Here is a 21,485-nt window from a genome sequence, read left to right as displayed (position 1 = left end):
CAGCGTCATCGCGCCTTTCTCTCTTCTCCTCATTTTTTGCACGCTGGAGCGTCGGTGCTCCTCCAGTGGCCCCTCTGCCGGGAGTAGAGCTTCCTGACCCGCCGCAGCTACGCGGCTTATTGGCCGCAGCCACGGTGGCTGCCTCACGTCTGAAAGAGTCTAACGAATAGCTGCCTCTCAACTTGTGTATGCAGGTGCGAGCCACGGAGGAGGGTGCGAGCAAGAAAAAGTTGCCGATAAGGGCTCGTCAACTTTTGTGTGTGATTGTGGGTCCTCTGCGGCCTGTAGAAGTGCATTATTTCGCTTAGGTTTTCATGACAACACAGTGCAGTTATTGAGCGAGCTGATGTGCTCTTCTCGAAAGGTGTTGCAGAGCCGCTTTAAAGGCGAAGCTTAAGCAACCACCAAGTTTCTTTTTTTACCAAGCTGTGATATGAGGGGGGGGGGGGGGGGTCGAGTTAAGTTACCAGTGAGTCAACTTATGATCAAGCGAATACGGTACGTGCAACTTTTTTTTTTTTGCCATGTTTGGAGTTGTGAGCCTAGAACTCCTGCATCCATTGCTTTGATATTTCTAGCGCCACCTTGTGGATGTCCAAAGAAGCTTTTCTGCTTTTGTTTTAACAATATTCACCCGGTGGCATCACATACACGTATCTCAAACAAACCGTTCCGCTTGCATGTGTTGCACGTGTTTTAGAAAGGATATTGGCACGATGTGTCGTGTCCAGGGTATGGCGCAACTTATAGGAGCAAATGGACACGCTGACTGAGAGCTGAGAGGCGGAACACTGTTGTGTTTATTTTCACCTTCCTTATGTGCCGGCATGGGATGACAAGATGTGTACATGTGCCACATTACCACGGTTGCACACTAGTCGGAATAACACCACATCCCCTGTTTCATTATTTTTTTTTTGCAATGACACCCCCCAACCGCCTGACCTAACATGCCCATATGTGCGTCTATAACCTGAAGTACCAACAAAGCCGTCGCCATAAGCAGAACCCTGGCTGATGCCATCATACACTGTAAAGCATCTATTTCGCACCGGAAACCGTCACTTGTGGCAGATTGGCAAAACGCATGGCTCAAGATGCAGCACAAATGAAGATCATAGCACTCACCTCAGTAGCCATGCATGTTGAAAAACGGTTGTAATGATAGAAACAGGCATCTGTCGTCATCTGACAGCACCTCAAAGAATGCATGCACACGTGTAGAACAGTTGATTTCTTTTTTATTTTTCTGGTATTATTGGCTCTCAGTTCGGGGAAGTCGCCCATTCATGGGTGTGCCTCTTGACCACATATATGCGGTATATTTTTACTGGAAAAACTTCAGACGGGCTAATTTATTTCTCTTGCTACTTGTCACCATTGCTAGGATAGCTTAACCATGCACGATTATGCTTTCCTTGCTTTCTCATCATCTCTTGTAACATTTTTAGAAATGATGACTGCTACAATACTGCCACTGGCTCTGCGCTCCTGCTGGAAAAAGTGCTTGCTGGTGTCTGTGATGGTATCAGGTGTGCTGTTTATTGATATTAATTTCAAAACCACCACACTCATCATTGCCACTGTACAACCTCTAAGCAAGGGTGCAGTCATGTCCTCAAAGTTGAATATAGTTGCTCTATCAACTACATCATGCGTGCCCAATGTCGAGGTTTATGGACACCATTTGCCATGAGATAGAGTACCGTATGAAAAAAATGCGGTATTAAATTAACCTGCTGCGAGTCTCAGTGCCACAGCCACGTATTCGCTTATACAACAAAGAAGCATTTGCCTTTCATAAAAAAAAAAATAGAAGCGAGCAGACTAGCCCTTTAACAGAGTGCTGCAGCCTGCGACCGTCGGTTCTTATGATAATCAAGTTTCTTGCTCTCTTTCACTTTTCAGGCATTTGAACCAGTAATGCCAAGCCAAAGAGTGCACAATCTACTTGAAGGCGAATCTTCGAAAACCTCTGCTACCCGCATTTGCCGGTGGAACATCTTGACGGTTAAGAAATGGCATATCCAGTGATCTTGGATCGTGGTGGCGATGTAAAAATTTGGGCATAGCATACCCGTCCTTGTTAGCGTAAAGAGCACAGCATTGCAACATGAACAATGTATATCGTGAAACATTCCACTTCTGACATTGTACATGAGTGCAGCACGAGTCATAGGATACCTTGTGATCCAGCACACTGCAGTGCAAGTTGCACTTTTTCTCTGAACTCCTCTGTAATTAGCAGCAATGAAAAAACATGGAGGGGATTAGAAAAATTGCCCTTTATGTGCCTGTGTCTTTTGCGCGTCACACTTCATCTTACTTTCTGTGCTGTTGTCTCTCCAGTTTGAGTCCTGGCTTTTCACTGTGGTTCTGTCGTCCTGGAATTCAGTATTTTTGTCTCATTATTTTGCTGCTTATTATTTTATTTGTGCTTCTGTGTGCTATTTCCTTGCAAAATGAACTCTCAAAATCAGTTACATTTTACTGTTATGCTGTTTTAGATTCTGGGATTAATCTTGAAGGGACATTTGTCAAAGCTGAGCGTAAAAGTATCAGCGTGGTAGATTTTGTCTGTTGGTGGCAGTAATATATGCAGAACTTGTGGTTTAGGCACAACTTTATGTATTTTAAATTGGAAAAGAAATTCAGGTCCGCATCAAGCTGTGTTCTCTCGTCGCGTCTGATATGGTATACGCTTTTAGTAAATATCCGGCATTTCCTGATTATGCCCCAGCTTCCTGTAGACACAGGTATTTTAGTTTATATAAAATTAAGGCAGTGCAGTTATGTGCTCTTTCAGTAAATTACAGTGACTTTTATTCTTTAAGCTTGATTGCTCATCTTTTAAAATGTTTTTGAAAAAACAAAGCACACAGACAACCTTCGTGGTATGCTTGAAGAATTTTTTGCTAGGTACTACTTTATTTTTGGTCATAACAGATTATCTCAAACTCACTATTGAACACTTGGCTACGTTTCTAGGCAGGGAAGTAGTCCTTCGGCAGTTTTTCTCCAGCAGCGTGAACAAGGTTTCCTTGAAATGTGCAGAGTAATTAATTTTAAAGCTTCAGCAGACAGGAGGAATACAGTCATTAGGAGTGTACTGTGGGTTTGATCAAAGCTTATTGACTTTATTTATTGATGAAATTCTCTTCAGCATTACTTGCAAGTTTCCTGCCGATGATACGAGCACTTTGTCTAAGCAGCTCTGGCTCTTAAGTTTCCTGCAGAGTATGCTCATTGCTCTCAGTAATTCTTCAGAAGCTAAAACATTATCCCTCCATACCAAATGAACTGTGACATGTCTTATTCCGCATTCCATTGAAAACTCCCTGTCTTTCATTGATGCAGGCCTGGTCAAAGCTGATCCTGACCAGGGTGTGCCGCCTGGGGAAAACATGCAGGATGACAACACCCGTATGCAGCACTCTATGCCAACTCTTTGTAACACTGTTGGGAACCACCAGGATGGACATGTGAACAAGCAGTTGTATCACTGTAGCCACTGCAGTAAGGGCTTCATGAAGAAAAGCCACCTAGAACTGCACCTTCGCCTCCACACCGGTGACCATCGCTACCAGTGTGACCACTGTGGAAAGAGATGTGTACAAAAGTGTGACTTGGTCACACACATCCGTACCCACACGGGTGAGCGTCCATACAAATGCGACTACTGTGGGAACAGCTTTGCTGAAAGAGGCCATCTGGTGACCCACCTTCGCACCCACACGGGTGAGAAGCCATTCCAGTGCCAGCTCTGCCCCATGGCCTTTACACAGAGTTCAAACCTTGCAAGGCATGTGCAAGCCCATAAGAGTGAGAAACCATATCAGTGTGAGTTCTGCACATCGGCGTTCAAAGAAAAATACCGTCTAAAACGCCATGAAAAAAGTCAACATTCTTCAAAAACCACTGTTCCTTAAAGTTTTCATGCGTTTTCCCAACTTTAGATACCGAAATAGTTGCTGGCTAACCTGTCTCACTTTTAATGGGTCAGGTTGTGATACATTATTCAAATTTACATGATTTTAAAGAGGGTCGGCATGGGGCAATTCTTCGGTTTGTTTTCCCTCGACTGTAAGAAACCTGAACCAAGCAAACTGCTGCTGTCATGAACGGGACTTAAATTGTGGCATGTGCAGATGTCATCATTTTACTAGTTTCAGTGTGTTGAGTGACGTGCATGAATTCTGGTTGCAGTTCAAGAAGATCATATATTCTTGTGAGCAGGACTTCGTTTAACTCTGCTGAAATAGCCAATAGGTAAATATGGTTCATAAAACCTGGGTGTTTTTTCAGGTGCGTCACAATAATATTTTCTCGCACCCTTTCTATTTCTTATTTTTATCTGTGCATTCATTTCTGTGTCCCCTCATCTGTTCAACTTTGCCATTTCTTTCAGACAATTGTTTAAAGAAATAAAATAAATCACTTTCCGGAATGAGGTTCTTAGCAGCAAATATAAAATTTGTGCATCGATATGAAGTACTCGCATAATTTCTTATGCCTTAATAAAAAAAAAGCTTTTGAAGGAGAAGAAAACAAGGTCTCGGTGTTGTTACAATGTGCATATGTTTTGTACTAGAATGTGTGGCGCTGGCTAACAAACTGACATACTAATGTCCGAGAAGTTCTGTGTTCTTTTCTGAGTGCCATACCACCAGAGAAGCATGCTGTCTTATTGTTCTTTCCATGCTTGTGTTGTGGCTCTATCAATGCGATGCAAGAGCAGGGAAGCAAAGCCCAGCCTTTTGATGATATACTATGCTTATTTTTGGTTTACTTGCTGCTTGAGAGTGCTTTATCAGTGTAATTGTGTGCTGTAACGGTTTCCAGGATTTGTGACCAAATCAATAAAGTTTTGTCATCTATTGAAAGTACAAGGAAGGAGTACACGCAGAAAGCTTATGCTTTGGGCAGCTTGACAATGCTGCTGCCTTTACACATGGTGGCAGTGAAAGTACATTACAGACATGACACAAACGTGCGCTGACTAACGACCGATTGCTCTATTTATTGCGTGTTCAAATTTATAGGCTGAAAAATATGGTGCTAGAATACACAGAAGAACTAAAAAGAAATAGAAATCATGAATTAACCCGTGCTTAGATGGAGCGTATACGCGTTCAATGGGGCAAAGAACTAAAACAAAAACAAGCAGTCTCTGCCTTCGGGGATTCCCCTAAATATTTGACCAGCCCTCCAACAGACCCGTCTTTCTTTTTTCTCTGTGTTATGCATGGAATGTGAGTGCAAGCATTTCCTTCTTTATGGATCGAGAACACTTAAAATAATTTGTGTGCACACGTCTGCACATTCGGCGTCTTCGTCTTGGCAAGGAATGGCGTTCAGTATTTGGGAATAGTGAATCACCAAATGGCTACCTGTTGATCGTTTCAAAGAACAAGTGTGTTCACTTATACTCGTTGTGCAGAAGTACAAGACGAGAGGTTGAGACGTCTTGAAAGTAGTGAGGATGATGCTGCTGATGGCTGAGTTGTGCTTGGGCCGGACAGCCAGATAACAGAGATTCTTGTAGAAGAAGTTTGCTGAAGCAGCAGGGATGTAGACTGGGCAAGGTCATCATCGTGATCAGCCTGACTACGCCCACTGCGGGGCAGTGGCCTCTCCCACGTCTCTCCAACTGTCCTTTGCCAGTTGCGGCCACTGAATCCCCGCAAACTTTCTACCGCCCCCTGCTACGGTTGTTTTCTCTTGAAATCCACTATGTTACCCTTAAGGACCTGCGGTTATCTTGCCTTCGCATTACATGCCCTGCCCATGCCAATTTCTTCCTCCTGAATTCGACTAGGATCTCATTATCCCGTGTTTGTTCTCTCAGCCAATCTGCCCACACCTGGTCTCGTTATGTTACACCCATCATTTTTCTTTCCATAACTCATTGCATTGTCCTTAACCTAAGTTGAGCCCTCTTCATTAGCCGTCTCGTTGGGCAAGTTGGTTCATCACTAATGGGGAAGGCTGCATTGTGAACAGCAAAACTTTTAAGCCTGTTTTAATTACCAGTATCTGTGTGTGTGATTGTGTGTGTGTGTGCGCGTGCGTGCGTGCGCGCTAGTGCACACAACAAAAGGCAAGAGTGACTCAATGTTTCTATTTTTTTTAAATTAATAGTGCATGATTATTTTCACTCAAACATAATGAATTAGAAAGGAGAAGAAAAAACAACCATGTTTTTTTATGGTGTGTGTGTGTGTGTGTGTGTGTGTGCGTGCGTGCGTGCGTGCGTGTGTGTGAGAGAGAAAGTGAGTCTATACTGCAACCTCATGTGACGTGAAAACAAAAAGCACAACTACCGGAGAATTCGAGTGAAGTATGCTCAACACTGCATGCAGAAGGCTGAAATCATACACCTCTGTGGGGTGGCAGCATTATTTAGGTGGTGTTGCTAATTTAGTTTGGAATCCACATGTTCTTGATGGTTGAAAAAGAGCAAAATGGTGATTAGACATACCTGTACACAGAGGATGTTAGTTAGGTCCGCCGCAGTGGCTCAGTGGTTATGGTGCTCGGCTACAGACCCGTAAGACGAGGGTTTGATCCCGGCCGTGGCAGTAAAATTTCAAAGGAGGCGAAATTCTAGAGGCCCGTGTTCTGTGCGAAAGAACTCCAGATGGTCGAAATTTCTGGAGCCCTTTACTAACATGTAAATTTACTAACATGTAAATTATTGCCCAACTTTTGTGTAGTGTGTGATCCAACACCGCTTTAGCTGTGACCATTGTGACCCAACGAGTTCAATGGAAACTGGCAGCCAGCTGGCAGATTTCATGGGCCAAATTTTCCCTAGGGCGACTTCACCGGTGGCCTACAGCACGTTCTTCAACTTGCAGTATTTGTGCACGAAGAATGAAGGATTGATACTGGGGAAAGCGTCGGATATTATTTTGGGCATGGATCAGGCTGTGGAGCTTTTAGTTCCTCCTGATCAACGTGTCGCTGTCACGTGCTCGCAAACTTTACTTGCCTTGATTCTCTTCCGCTGAAACGAATCTGGCAGAGCTCAATACCATGAGTGTTTGGAAAATTTTTCTTCCCGAGTTTAGCAGCAATTATAGTACAGAGAATTCGATGTTGCTTGAAGGTGAAAAGAGTATTTTTTGTTGCTGCCATATACAGTATTTGGTGATATTGATGTACTAAATTTTGCGAATCACCTCACGAAAGCATACACCACCACAATCGGAGAATCGTTTTGCGATTATAAAAACAGAATATATGGATGGCATAAACCTTAGAATAAGGTGAATGGCGCATCGAATACCTGTGGCTACGCCCTCTAGAGCTGCAAGCAGTTACGGAAAGCCCACTCACGACTGTGTCAGCTAGAGTCACAGAAGAACACAGAGATCCATTCAGTTTTTAGCAACTTAGCTGGCTTCGAATGGAAAGAACCTCAAACCTGCATGAAAGTTAACTGTTGAACTGCACGGTTACGAAGGGGAGGTTGGAGGATTGGTGGCGGAAATCAAGGGAGGGGTGAATTTGGAGGGGAAAAGATAGCCAGACTAGACATTGTAAGAGCGAAAGGGAAAGAAAGGGAAAATAAAAATAAATTAACAATGGGGGAAGTATCAGCTAGGTGGCGAAAACTACCGCCCGGTACAAAAAATAAGCCATTATCATCCATCCATCCAGGTTGACATAAAAAAAAAGCTGCATCGCTATGCGCATCAACAATGGCAACAACAACGAGTGCGGCCAGGTGCTGTCATATGGCAAGTAAACTCAGGCGTTTGCAAATTTGTGCTCCTCAAATACGTCTTTTTTTGTGATTATACTGCTGGTCTGGCTTTATGTGGCTCAACGCATGTCAAGCCGCAGCATGTGATATTGAAGTCGTGTTTTGTCTTTGCGCGTGCATGGCGCTTTTCCGACTCGGCGCTTTTACCGGTCGGAGCAAAGCCGAAGCTTTGCAAATGTCTAGCCACAGATGCAAATCATTTTGCGCAGTCAAAGCTACTCGGGTAACCAGTGTTAAAGCAGTTAACTTTGGTGCAGGTTGAAGTACTTTGCCATTCGAAGTGGAGAATTCATCGCGTGCACCCGCGTGCAAGTAAACGCAACAAGTGCTAAGGTGCCGATTTGCACTGGCTAGCAGCTGAAAATTAAATGCATCTCTGTTCTTCTGTGACAGTCTTGCTGACACTGTCGTTAGAGAGCTTTTCGTAGCTGCTTTCAGCTCTAGCGGGCGTGACTAAAGTCGATGCGCCATTTACTTCGTTCTGAGGTTTATGCGGTCCATTCTGCCTTTAATCGCTGAGTGAGTGCAATTCTCCGATTGTCGTGGTGTGTTTGCTTTCTCGAGGACTATTGTAGCCATGAAAGATATGGTTCATATGCGCCTAGACACCTGAGAAACTGATACCGTGCGTGAAGCGCTGCTGTCTATTCTGGGGCTCGATGTAGGTGGTGCAGGTGGCGGTACTTTTAGCCAACTGATCGCGCCGACAAGTGGAAAAAACAAGCATATCAATTTTGATTCTTTTTTTGTGTGTGTGGCAAAGAAACCACCGCACTCTGCTGTTATAGAATCATTCAAGCATTAACAATTAAGCGCTTTAATAGTCTGCACCCAGCTAGAACAAACTCATGATACACTTCCATCGGATTCGGGCTGCATCTCATTTGGACTGCATCTCACAGGTGTCATAAATGATGCTGAGAAGATGAGGACTGAGAAGATGAGGATTGCAAATTGCCAGGAGAATCTTCCAAGGGGAAGTGCTGCCAACGTCAAGAGACCCATAGGTTGATGCTCGTATCCTGTAAAACCGTGTATCCTTTGAACTGAATGTGTTGACCGTAGTCCAGCGTATTCGGGGTGAACCCTGAAACAGGAATATATTCAAGCTAGAGAGTAATTACTCATTAATATGCACCAGAATGCACCTGTATGGCTGCTTAAGAAAGTTAGATTCAAGCTATTCCATTATTCTGCAAGCGTTCTGTCTTACTCGTTCGGGGTAAATGTGCCTTGCTGCGGCTTTCTTTCAGTCATTGTTGCATTCCTTGTGCATGTATTAGTTTGTGGCATCACATTGCTGCTTGCAATTTTCTGGGGAAAACGTATGTAAAGGATAAATGGGAAAGGCTGCAGTTGTCTAGGCAAGGGCGTCCACAGAAATTTTTGCAGGGGAAGGCACCCAATGGCCGGCGATAGTGGAGGCGGTAGGTTAGGACCAAAAAGGCACTATTTGTAGTCTAAACTACCCACATGAAACAAAAATTAGAAACAGCAACCCAGTGCTGAATAAATTAATGAATAAATTAATGAATAAAATGAATTAATTAATAAAGAATTAATCTTAATAAAGAAAGTACGAAAAGTTACTATCACCTAAGCATGCTAATCAAGCTGTGTAGTTGTTTTCTGCTAGTGCATACATAATTTCCAAAATTCGGGAGGGGGGCAACCCTCCCTCTAGGCGCCCATGGCTCTAGGATATTCAATCTCCAGCACTAAATAAAGTGGTAGGGGTTTAACTTAATTAAGCTGAGTAGATGTGCAAAAGCATGTGTTTATGCTTCAGTTGGAGGGTACACTTAATACGTGACAGCTTTACTGGGTTAATGTCCATATATGCAGAATCGGTCATCGTCTACTAACTTCATAGATTGTGGGGAGTCTTGATACTAATACTAGTGCAGTGGTGCAGCGGTTAAGTGATAAGCCCCTCCACGGTAGTGACTGTGCGACCATGTAGCTCTTTCTGAGCAACCGCTTGCGACCAATAAATTATTTAACTGCCACCTGCCAGCCACCGCAGTGGCACAGCGGTTATGGGCCTCGGCTGCTGACCCGAAAGGCCCGGGTTTGATCCCTGCTGTGGTGGTTGAATTTTGATGGAGGCAAAATTCTAGAGGCCTATTTGCTGTGCGAATCAATGCATGGTAAATAACTAGGTGGTTGAAAATTCCGGAGCTTTTCAATACAGCGTCCATCATAGCCTGAATCACTTTTGGATATTAAACCCCCATAAATCATAACTTCCACCTGCCGCGGTGGTCAGTTTACTCACAATCCGGTGGGCAGGTTGTGGTTTGGTTTGGTTTATCGGGTTTAACGTCCCAAAGTGACTCAGACTATGAGGCATGCCGTAGTGAAGGGCTCCAGAAATTTTGACCATCTGCAGTTCTTTAATGTGCACTGATACCGTGCAGTACACTGGCCTGTAGAATTTCATCTCCATCGAAATGTGACCACCGTGGCCGGGATCAAACTCGCGTCTTTCAGGTCAGCAGCCAAGCGCCGTAACCACAGAGCCACCTCGGCGGCTGTGATGATGCCACAAGGTTACATGCACTAGGTGGCACGACGCCCTCCTCCGCACAAGACTAAGTTCTTGCTGGGGGTTAGTACGCATGGAGTGGTGGTTTCGCACTAAAGCTGGAGGAGACACTTAAGATCCGCCTAAAGGGTATATGGCCTGATAGTGTTGATAGGTTAATGCCCGTATATGGAGATGTGGTGATGCTCTACTTAACATTCATAAACCCCTGGGAGTCCTCATACCTCTCCTAGTGCAGTGGTTAAACAATGCGACACTGCTCTGCGATGGCAGGTGTCGCCACTGGTGGGTATTGTACAACCCTAGTTGCTTTTCCCAAGCAACCGCTTGTGACCAATCAATAATTAAACTGCTACTTGCCATGGTGGGCAGTTTGCTTGCAATCTGATAGACAGGTTATGATGGTTTCACGTGACTTAGGTTGCTTCTCTGTGGATTTTTCATGAATTTTTTACTCACAACCAGTGACGTCAACAATGATGCTGCTTTTCTGTGACACGATGCCCTGAACTCTGTCGCATTAAAACTGACCTGTTGCAGCTGTTGTGTTGTTAACTCTGCAGTTCTACATTTTCATCCATCCAAGGATTCAAGGCATCCATATTTCATGATTTAAGATGCAGTTGTGTTGTAATTTCTTTTTGTCGTTAGTAATTTTATATGAATATGTGTATGTCTGTTCTTTGCTAGTTTAAAATGTTTGTGTGCAACTTGAGTCAATATGCTACACTTTATGAATAGGACTCAGAGTAGTAAATGGCTATATTTTTGTTAATTTTTCTAGAAGAAGCTTGGACGTTTTTACTTTTTCTCTTGCAAATAGTCAGCATTTATAGCATGGCTTAGCCATACTTTCTTGTCATTTCTTCTAACATTTTCAAAGAGACAGACTGCCGCCATTTACTGCCGGTGGTGTCGCGCTGCTGTTGGCAGAAGCAGTTGCTGGTATCTGTTTTTAGATATTGTCACATAGTGGGAACGGCAGTCCGATGAGGAAGATGTCGGCAAAACGCTTCCAAACGGAACTTGGCTGGCCAGATCTGTGCCCTCAAAGAACTGAATGATTCGGTGGCAGCGTAGCAACAAGCCTGCTTGGCGTTTGTCGACCAGAACGACTGCAGGTCTTGTGCACACTCAATTTAAAGCTTTGCAAGTAACATTTGAGCTTAGGAACCAAAGGTAACTACAACAATCTGGAAAAATGTGGAAGCAGTTCCGTGTGGTTGTGATTAATCAACATATATCCGGTGGCATCTCGCATCACAGACAAAATGATGAAGCTGCGCATTGGCGGCTTTGAGCATCAATAAACACGCAGTATGATGATTCGCGGCAATTTCAGCAGCATTAATTTATTTGTAGTGTCTTTAAGACAGCTTTAGTGTTTTTAACTGTAGTTTGATAAAATTCGTGCATCTCATATAATGTCACACTCATTACTGCCACTGCATGCTGCTTGGCACGCTAGTCGGATCCACAGTTACATAGAGTTACTATACGTGTATATTCTCTCCGTGATGTTGGGGTTTTTGGACACAGTCTGCCATGAGAAAACGAGACTATGATAATGAAAATATTCGATTTCAAATGGTTCTGCTGCGTATCACAGAGCCAAAGTGTAGATTTGCTTATCTGGACAAGGAGCTCTCGATTGCTACAAAAAAGAATAAGTGAAAGTCAGCAGGCTATCTCTTTAACAAAATACTGCAGCTTGCAGTGCCTGTTCTAATCGACTTCTCTGCTCTGTTTCATTTTGCAGGCATTGAAACCAATACTGGCAACCCACGTGTACACAAGCTGCCCAAAGGACCATCTTCCAAAACCACTGCTTCCAGCATTTTCAGGATGAACTGCCTGATGTTCTTAACGTGAAATAGCATAGCCAGTGAACCCATACTGTTCTGGTGGTGCATCAGAATGAGCCGTATTAGTCCCTGCCTTGTTGACGCCTAGACCACAACCATCATTGCAACAACGAGCCACAGTGTCAGTGGTTACGTTGCTCGGCTGCTCATCCGAAAGATGTGGGTTCGATCCCAGCCGAGGTGGTCGCATTTTGATGCAGGCAAAATGTTAGGAGGCCCATGTACATTGCGATGTCTGTGCACGTTAATGAACCCCAGGTGGTCTTAATTACCAGAACCCCTCCACTACGGTACTCCTCATAGCCTTAGTTCTTTTGCGACGTCAAACTTGATACATCAACCAACCATCATTGCATCATTAACAGTGGATATTGTGAAACAATCTATGTATGATTTCGTGCTTGAGTGCAGAGGAAACCTTGTTATCTTACACATTACAAATGCACTTCTCTATGTTCTTTGTTCTGTATACCTTTTTCTGAACAGAGTACAAGCTGGAGAGTACACAGTAAAAGAAAAAAATACCTGCAGTAGAAAAGTGGCTGTGTTTGTGTGGCTGTGCTTTTTGTGCATCATACTTGGCCTTGCTTTTTGTGCTTTAGACTCACCAGTGTAGCTCTCGGTTTTCATTGTGGTTCTACTGCCCTGTGAGCTTCCATGTCTCATGATTTTATGGCTTATTGTTTTCTGTATTCTTCTGCGAGCAAAGTCCTTATAACTTGAGCACTAAAAAGCTGTAGTAATAACTTCTTGTTATGCTGTCAGATGTTTTCGGGTGAATTTAAATCTGCAGTGTTTTACCTGTTGTCTACAGGAGCTTGTAGTGCATGTGCTTCTGATTCTATTTGGTGTTAGAAAATATTATCTAGTCTGATTCATTTTGGCTTGATATTGATTCATGCTTACTTTAGTGCTATGTATTACATTGGTGTCACTGCTGACAGTACTGGTTTTATCCTTATGGTTTGCAATGTGACTGCTTCAGTTTTGAATTTACTTTTTGTGACCATCGCGCCTGATTATGCTAGGTTTAGTATAGATGTTTTGTTTTCGTTATTGATTTTTTATTTTGCTCTCTTAACATTCAGAACTCCTGTGTATGTTATAATTATTTTTTCACTAGAATTCAGTTTGGTGATATCAACCTGCAGCTATTTTTAGTCACGAAGCCTTGTTTTTTTAGGCTACAGGAAAAAATTGCTTACGACGTTCGCAGAACAGCTGAAGAGGTTCATGCTTTGTTGGTGCAATAAACTGATTATGGTAGCTGCCAGACATGCACACTGTAAAATGATACCCGAGATGGTGCTGTGTGCAGAGGCGAATGGGCTAATTACTGTGTTGTTTTCTGTCATGACAGGTCAGCTTAGATATAGAGCATTTGGCTACATTTAGCGAAAGGGAATCAGTCTTCTAGCGGTTCTTCTCCAATAGTTTGTTCAAGGTTTATTTGCAAGATGCCGGGAAATGAACATTGAAGATTTAATAGCCAAATTAAATCACTTATTAGCAGTGTACTGTGTCATGACTGAAAGCTCACAGACATTCTCTAATTTGTGAAGAACTTGCACAGACTTACGCGATCCCTCCCAAGAAGCCAGGCATTATATGAGCACTTTGTCTAATTTGCTCTGACTCTTAAGTTGGCTGCAGAGTATGCCCAGTAATTGTTCAAAAACTAAGACATAATTCGTCCAAATCCATGGCAATTTATAAGTGCGGTTTAAAAACTTTTTTTCACGAACAACTCATTTTCCTCAAATGAAATGTTAGCCTAAATGTTGTGTAAGATTGCCTTCTTCACTTACAGGTTACTGGCCGCCCCTCCAGACGGGCTGTAACACACTATAAATACTCTTGATTTTCTTGGTGCAGGCCTGGTCGCAGCTGATCGCATGCTCAGAGTCTCGCCTGGGGAAAACACCAGTAAGCAGCTGCACACGTCCTCCCTCTGCAGTGGAAGCTTCATGAAGGAAAGCCCCCAAGAGTCGCACCTTGTCACCAAAACGTGTGACCGTCCGTTCCAGTGCGACCACTGTGGGAAGAGCTTTACTGTGAAGGCCACCCTGGTGGAGCATCTTCGTACTCACACGGGTGAGCGCCCATACAAGTGTGACCTCTGCGAGAGCAGCTTTGCTCGAAGGAGGAACCTGATTGCGCATGTTAGTACCCACATGGGTGAGCGCCCATACAAGTGTGACCACTGCGAGAGCAGCTTTGCTCGAAGGAGGCACCTGATTGAGCATGTTCGCACCCACACGGGCGAGCGTCCTCACAAGTGTGACCACTGCGGGAGCAGCTTTGCTGCGAAGAACAGCCTGGTGGAGCATCTTCGTACTCACACGGGTGAACGTCCATACAAGTGTGACCACTGCAGGCGCGAGTTTGCTAGAAGGGGTCACCTAGTGCGACATCTTCGCACCCACACGGGTGAGCGTCCATACAAATGCCATCTCTGCCCAATGGTCTTTACACGGAGTTCAAACCTTGCAAAGCATGTGCGAGCCCACAAGAGAAAATCCAATTCAGTGTGAGTTGTGCACAGTGCCGCTTAAAGAAAAGTACAGTTTAAAGCTGCATCAAATCAGGAAACATGCTTCAAATATCACAGTTCGTTGAAGAATGTCAATACAGTTGCTAGCTAATCTTTCTCAGTTTTATGTTGCTGTTTTGGGGAAAAAATATGCGACTTTACCTGCCTTCAAAGTACAAAGCAATTCTTCAGTTTCTTTTCCTTCATAATAAACCTGATTATACCAGGCTGGTACTTTACTAGTTTAGTTTCAGTGCATTGAGTGATGTGTGTGAACAGTGACTGCAGTGCTTGGCACTAGGTTGCAAACTGACATACTCACATCAGAGCAGTTTTGTGTTTTTTTTTAAAGTGAATGTAATGCCACCAGAGAGGCATGCTGTTTTATTATTGCTTCCATCCTTGCGTTGTGGCTTTATTATTGGGACAAAAGAGCAGAGAAACAATGCCCAGGCTCCTGATGATAAACATTGCTTGCTTTTTTTTGCAAGTCTTTGGAGCACTCTCCTGGTTTTAAAAAATGAATGCTTTACTGCACTAGATTCCTGTGCATTAACTTTTGTCCAAAAATCCGCTATCTTTGCATGTGGCATGTTTTCATTGCAAATTATGTTTTCAGCATTGTCAGTCTTTACAAATATGCTGTAGATTTGGAGGAAAATCATCACTGTCTCAACAGCAGTTGTTGTTCTCAGTCCATTTTGTGGTAATGGTTTCGAGGTATTTAAGCATTTCTATAGCAAGCCCTTGCATATTGTGTTGTGGTTATGGAAATTCAAGTGAACTTGCTTTGGCAACTGCATTGACATAAATATTGACATAAGTAGACCATTGACATAAAAATTATTACTATTTATAAAAGCTTGTGGAGTTCCGTTTGTTGAAAACCAATGAGGGACACTGAGGATGATGCTATCAAATTTTTTCTGTCAGTAAAATTCGATAGTTCGACACTTTGTAGCATTGTTGCCATTTGTCCTGGAGTGAAAGGTACATTTATTGCCAAGAGCTTTGGATTCGAAGTTGAAAACCTTTTTCCTGCTGCTACAGTTCAGACTCAGGATCCTCTGATGATGAAATAGGAGAACAGTGACTCCGTGACTGCTGGCTGCGGGAGCGCTGCAGCCGAAATGAAAACCACTGCCGGCCTGACCTTGAAGGCATCTATCACCCGTCGTCTCTTCATTTATGTTTTCACCAACGTTATGATGGATCCCTTTCCTAATTCCGGCTACGAAGTTTCCGCAGAGAACCGAGGCATGTGTTTAGCAAGCTCAACCCCACACAGGGCTGAGGCGGAGGGCTGCGCTGGTAAGTCTTGCAAGGAAGTCCTAGTAGTGAGGAGTCGGCAGCATCGCTGTCACCATCGAGTCACCGTCACGACTGATGTGTAGCAACTGGTACGCGTGGGCATATTGAAATTCTGTCATAATAATCCTTATAAGGTTGGTTATGCAGGCTAGTGTCTTGTTACTTTGACGAAGCAAATGCACCGAATGGTGCGTTTGCTAATGCAGAGGCACGATGAACATTGGCTACACATAGGTCTTTTTTCTTGTCACAGTTGCATGCCATTGCACGAACTTCGTCCAAGGAGCACTTGCTGGTCTTCCCTTTTAAAACAAGATGCATAATAAAACCATATGGGCACGCAGAACGCATAGCCATGATGCACGCCATAGCAAACCAGAACTGAGCTGGCCGCCTGTATCGCCTCTAATTTCAGGCTTTCTTTGACTTTCAACATTCAAGTTGTCTTTTTTCTGTCTTCCTCCTGGATAAAAGTGCTTTAGTGGCTTGAAACAAAACTTGTATACTTCAGTATCGATCAAAAACCTATCCTTCATGCACGTTTGCCAGCCTCTGAGACCTGTGGAGCCTTTTCTCTTATTTCATCATCATGCTTGTACTTGCGAGATTGGTCTGTGGCGGCGATTCCTGTATTTTAGGTCTTGCTCTTTTCTACCTTACAAGAGCTCTATTATCAAAAAGAGTGGTGTTTTCGTGTTTACAAGTTGGTATTCTATAGATTAGATATAAGCCATCTTCAATTTCTTCTCAGTGTCCCTTTAAGGAACATTTACTCCATCCTTTTGAAGACATAGCTGTGTGTTGTGAGCTTTAATACTTTGGAAAACAGAGACACCAACCAGCCAAAAAAGGTCTTTCTTGATGTTTCTGCTCCCAGCACAGGGTTGTTGTTCACAGCAAAGACGCAGTCCCCTGCATAAACCGTAACCGAATGTACTTGGAGGAATCAAGATGCTATAAAAAGCGATTGCAGCAGTACCCTCATGATGTGAAAAATAAAAGCATTCATAACAATGCTTAAGCAGCACTCAGTAATGGATGGCCAAAAGACTGATTGCACAAGGCAAGGATCGTTGCAAGAAAAAAAATGACAGCATCACGGCTGCATATGGAATCTCTAACCATATGCAGAACACATCACACAAGCTGATTCGAAACGATGGAAATCTAGACCCTTTATGCACATGCTCCTTCTGGTGATATTTTTTAAGGCTTTTTAAAATAAACCACTTTTTACGATATCTTCATTGCGAACGCAGCCCCCATGCTGGCAGCTGGTATGTCAAGAAAGATCTTTTTTTGCTGTTTGGTGTCTTTGTTTTCAAATGTAACCCCCCCACAACGGGATTCTGTCACTCTCTCAACTTTGAGCTCCAATATAACATTAGTTTTTTTCTTGATGCTGGTTAGTTTGCAAATTATTTACTTGCTGCTTTAGATTGTTCTGTCAGTAGTAGTTGTGTGTTGTAGTTTCCAGCATTTGTGACGAGATCAATAAAATTTTCTTTTCATTCATACAATGCACAAGGATGGAGTGCCTGCAGAAAGTTGAAGCTATTGGCATCTTGGCAAAGCAACTGCCTTTGCACATGTTGGCAGCAAAAGCACATTACGGACAAGACATAGACATGTGCTGACTAACAACTGATCACTTTACTTACAGTGTTCTGAAATTTATGGTTTGAAAGATGGCCCAAACATACACAGGTGATTTAGACACAAATACAAATCACGGATTAACCCTGGCTCAGATACAGAGGAGATATGGCTGAGACCAAAACAAAAACTAGCACAAACAACGCAAGCATTTCCTTCTTTTTAAATGCAGAACATTTGTTCCTTTGTGGGAAAACGGGACACATACTGTAGTTGTGCGATTGTAGGTCGACCTTCACTTTTTTTATTTGAAAATCCGAAGTTCAGCGGTCCACTTGCAGTCGAAACCGCAGCTGGGCATCATAAATAAAAAATAAAGGCAAGACAAATGAATATGAGCAATGTTATAGCGTGGTTGCAATTTGATGTTTGCTCCATGTCTCTGCCCAGTAGCATTCAGTTAAAGGATTTTTCATTTTTTCTTGTTTAATTTCAAATGCACACTCGGCACTCAAGAGAGTGTCGATAGTTGATGGATGGGCCGCTGTTTGAATCGTGGTTGCACCGTTCATGGAGGGAAAAGAAGTGCTGCCACTCGGAACGGCAGTGCTTCTGAGGGTTGTTTTGGTAGCTGATGACAGAGCTGACGCCGCTCACGCATTTGACGGCTGCTGGCAGCATTTTACCAGTTATTAATGTAGAATTTCGTCTATCTTCATTGGTGCCCCGGGTCTGGTAAGTGTCCGGCGCTAGTTCGCGGCTACATTCAAGATGGCTGTCATTCTTTGCACCGAAAAAATGAACTGTGCGCCGGGACGCCAGTTTGACATCTCGGAACGGGTGACACAAGTTTGGCGGCTGCAGTGAGGCAATATTTTCTGCGGTTCCACGTGGTGTCGTGGTGCGGCTATTTTCAAAGTGCAGGATTTTGTGAGACGACGGCGTGCTGTGGTTGTTTGCTAAGTGGGGGATTTTGGTGGACAACGACATTAGAACGATGTGCTGCAGGACCGCAGCAGTGATGACGACAGCAGCGCTGGTGTGGACGATGGTGCAAGCATGCAAATGTGGACGAGTAGTCCAGTGACTAATACATTTTCGTTTTGGAAGGTGCCCACTAGCGGCTGACGATAAGCGGCGGTGGCTGAATAACACTATCGCGTTCTACTCTGAAAGGGGCTCTAATAAGGTCATGGAATGCCTCGAATGTTAAAGCACGCCGCTTTATGATTATTGTCCAGCAAGAATTTTTTTAAATGCGCTGGTAGAAGCTGAGTTGTCTGTAGTGAAAATTTGAACTTCAGCATCATTGCTCCTTTCCCTCTCGTCTCATCATCTTTCGCATGCTGGAATGTCAGCGCTCCTCCAGTGACCCCACCACCAGGAGCAGAGCTTCCTGACCCGCCGCAGCTATGCAGCTTATCGGCTTCAGCCACGATAGCTGCCTGTCTGAAAGAACCTAACCACAGCCACCTCTCAACTTGTTTACGCATGTGCGAGCGACAGAGGAGGGTGCGAGCACGAAAAAGTTGCCAAGGAGGGCTTGCCAGATTTTGGGCCCTCTGCAGCCTATAGAAGTGTATTATTTTGCTCAGATTTTCATGACAACACAGTGCAATTATTGAGCGAGTTGATGTGCTCTTATCAAAGGTGTGTCAGAGCCCCTTTAAAGGCGAAGCTTAAAGGTGCACTGAAGAGGAATCTGAACTCGTCTTTTTGCTGCGGGAACTCGATCTACACGTTCCGAGCATTCTTAGAAACTTCGACTTATTGCCCTTTGTGGCCGATTTCCCTAATTAAATTGAAGTAGCGTCTGGCTCCCACCTTTATTTTTTTAATTCTCCCCGTACGGTGGGCGGAGTCGACCAACGTGTGGAGTGCCTTTCAGCCAGCTCCGTGGAGGCTTTGCTTTCGCTTTATTTTGTTTTTTATGTCTCCGTGACTATATAGTTTAATTCGCAGATAATATAGCCACAAAATAAGCCCGCAAAAATAAAAATACGCGCGGACTATTTGCTTCTACGGATTACTGCGTATTACTCCGCCGATGGCAGAGTGGCAAGCCGCCACGGGACTGGATGAAAGGCACTCTACGCGTTGGTCGACTCCGCCCACTGTACAGGGAAGAATTCAGAAAAAAAGGCAGGAGCCGGACGTTAATTCGATTTAATTAAGGAAATAGGCCGCACAGGGCAATAAGTCAAAGTTTCTAAGAATGCTCGGAACGTGTAGATCGAGTTCCCGTGGCAAAAAGACGAGTTCAGATTCCTCTTCACAGCACCTTCAAGCAACACCTAGTTTCTTTTTTTTGCCGACCTGCGATATCGGGGTGTGGTCTACTTGCATATCAGTTGACTTGCAATCATGTAAATACAGTATGTTTTACTTTTTTTCATTGTGATGTTTTGAGTTGTGAGCCTAAAGCTACTGCATCGATTACTTTGATAGTTCTAGCGCCAGCTTGTGGTTGCCCAATCAAGCTTTTCTGCTTTTGTTTTAACAATATTCTCCCACTGGCATCACATACACGTATTTAAAAAAACCATTCCGCTTGCATGTGTTGCATGTGTTTTAGAAAGGATTTTGGCACGATATGTCATGTCTAGGGCATGGCGCAACTTATGGGAACAATCAGACATGCTAACGTGGAGCCGAGAGGCAGAACACTGTCGTGTTTATTTCCGTCTTCCTTATGTACCGGCATGGGATGACAAGATGTGTACATGTGCCACATTACCACAGTTGCACACAATTCAGAATAACACCACATCCCCATTTTTTATTATTTTCTGCAATGAAACCCACCCAACAGCCTTACCTAACATGTGCCCACATGTGCATCTATAACCCGAAATACTGAGAAAGCCGTTGCCATCAGCAGAAGCCCGGTTAACTATGGGTAGTCAGTTGGATAGTTGACAAGAGAAGGCTCTGAAATGTCCCGTAGGGAAAGGCCTTTACTGTCCAGCTAACCAGCTACAACCCTGCATATGTGCACAGTTCTTTTGTGCGCTGCATTGTTTAAGGGTAGATGCTTTCTATTTGTGTAGAATGGTACATCGTCTGCGTTCGTGACCTACGAAAACGTGAAAGACTGAATGTACTGTACATTTTCAGACAACCTTTGAGTAACCCATGTGGATGTGGTCTTTGAGGCTGCGATTTCCTCTAATTGGGAGAGGGCTGGGATAGTTTAGACTTTATAAAGCTGCCAGCCCAGCTGAAAGGGGAGCATTCTCTTTATATCAGAATGATATGATTCCATATTTCTCACTCCTGTACGAAGTCTCCTCGCCACGTAAGTAAAGCTGTGTGCACCTCGAAGCAAAAACGCTGTTTATCTGCTGCTCCCCTGACCCGCTAGCTGAATCAAACCCAAAGTCCGTGACAATGCGCTCATACTCTAGGCTATATAAGCACCCTACTGTGCTTATGAGGGGAACAGGTTACGCTTGTGCTAAAGCCGTCGTTTTTAGAAATAAGTGTCGCCTCCCGAGCCACTGGAAAGGATGGCAAGGAATGCTCATTTTGTTACCCAATATTTCTTTGGTTGGGCCAGCTTGAGTAGGCACTCGTTGCTGGTACAAATCCGTGGTTGCGCTTCTTGTTTCAAACAACTTTTTCAGCTGCTACACAGGTGTTTGTTTACTGCTTCATGTTTCTCTCTACTTTTCTTTCAAGAGTGAAGTTTCATCATGAAAAGCAGACAGACCTGTACGAGCTGTCCGAATGAACACCGGGACTTGCCAGGCCAGGCCGGGCCTGTCATTACAAATCTATAGCGGATTGTGTTCGGGTCCTGACCTAAGTGGTGGCAGGTTGGGCCAGACCCAGTCTAAAGAGTGTAAATACCGGCCCGTG

At 43.9% G+C, this 21,485-nt stretch overlaps 1 protein-coding gene across 1 annotated transcript; it reads left to right on the top strand.

Moving 5' to 3' along the window:
* The first annotated feature begins 10,258 nt into the window (after positions 1-10,258).
* Positions 10,259-19,367, top strand: LOC149366401 (uncharacterized). The gene is made up of 2 exons (XM_089550544.1): positions 10,259-14,614; positions 18,983-19,367. The coding sequence occupies exons 1-2, from the start codon at positions 14,080-14,082 to the stop codon at positions 18,994-18,996; spliced, it is 549 nt and encodes a 182-aa protein (XP_089406670.1). The 5' UTR covers positions 10,259-14,079; the 3' UTR covers positions 18,997-19,367.
* Positions 19,368-21,485: the final 2,118 nt, after the last annotated feature.

Source organism: Amblyomma mixtum, chromosome 1 (genome assembly GCF_055824585.1).
Source record: "Amblyomma mixtum isolate Tamu chromosome 1, ASM5582458v1, whole genome shotgun sequence".
Taxonomy (NCBI): Eukaryota; Metazoa; Arthropoda; class Arachnida; order Ixodida; family Ixodidae; genus Amblyomma; species Amblyomma mixtum.
This window is presented reverse-complemented; position numbering and strand designations above follow the sequence as displayed.

Excerpts from the sequence above, each read along its gene's own strand:
- LOC149366401 (XM_089550544.1), top strand. The coding sequence starts at position 14,080 with ATGCTCAGAGTCTCGCCTGGGGAAAACACCAGTAAGCAGCTGCACACG.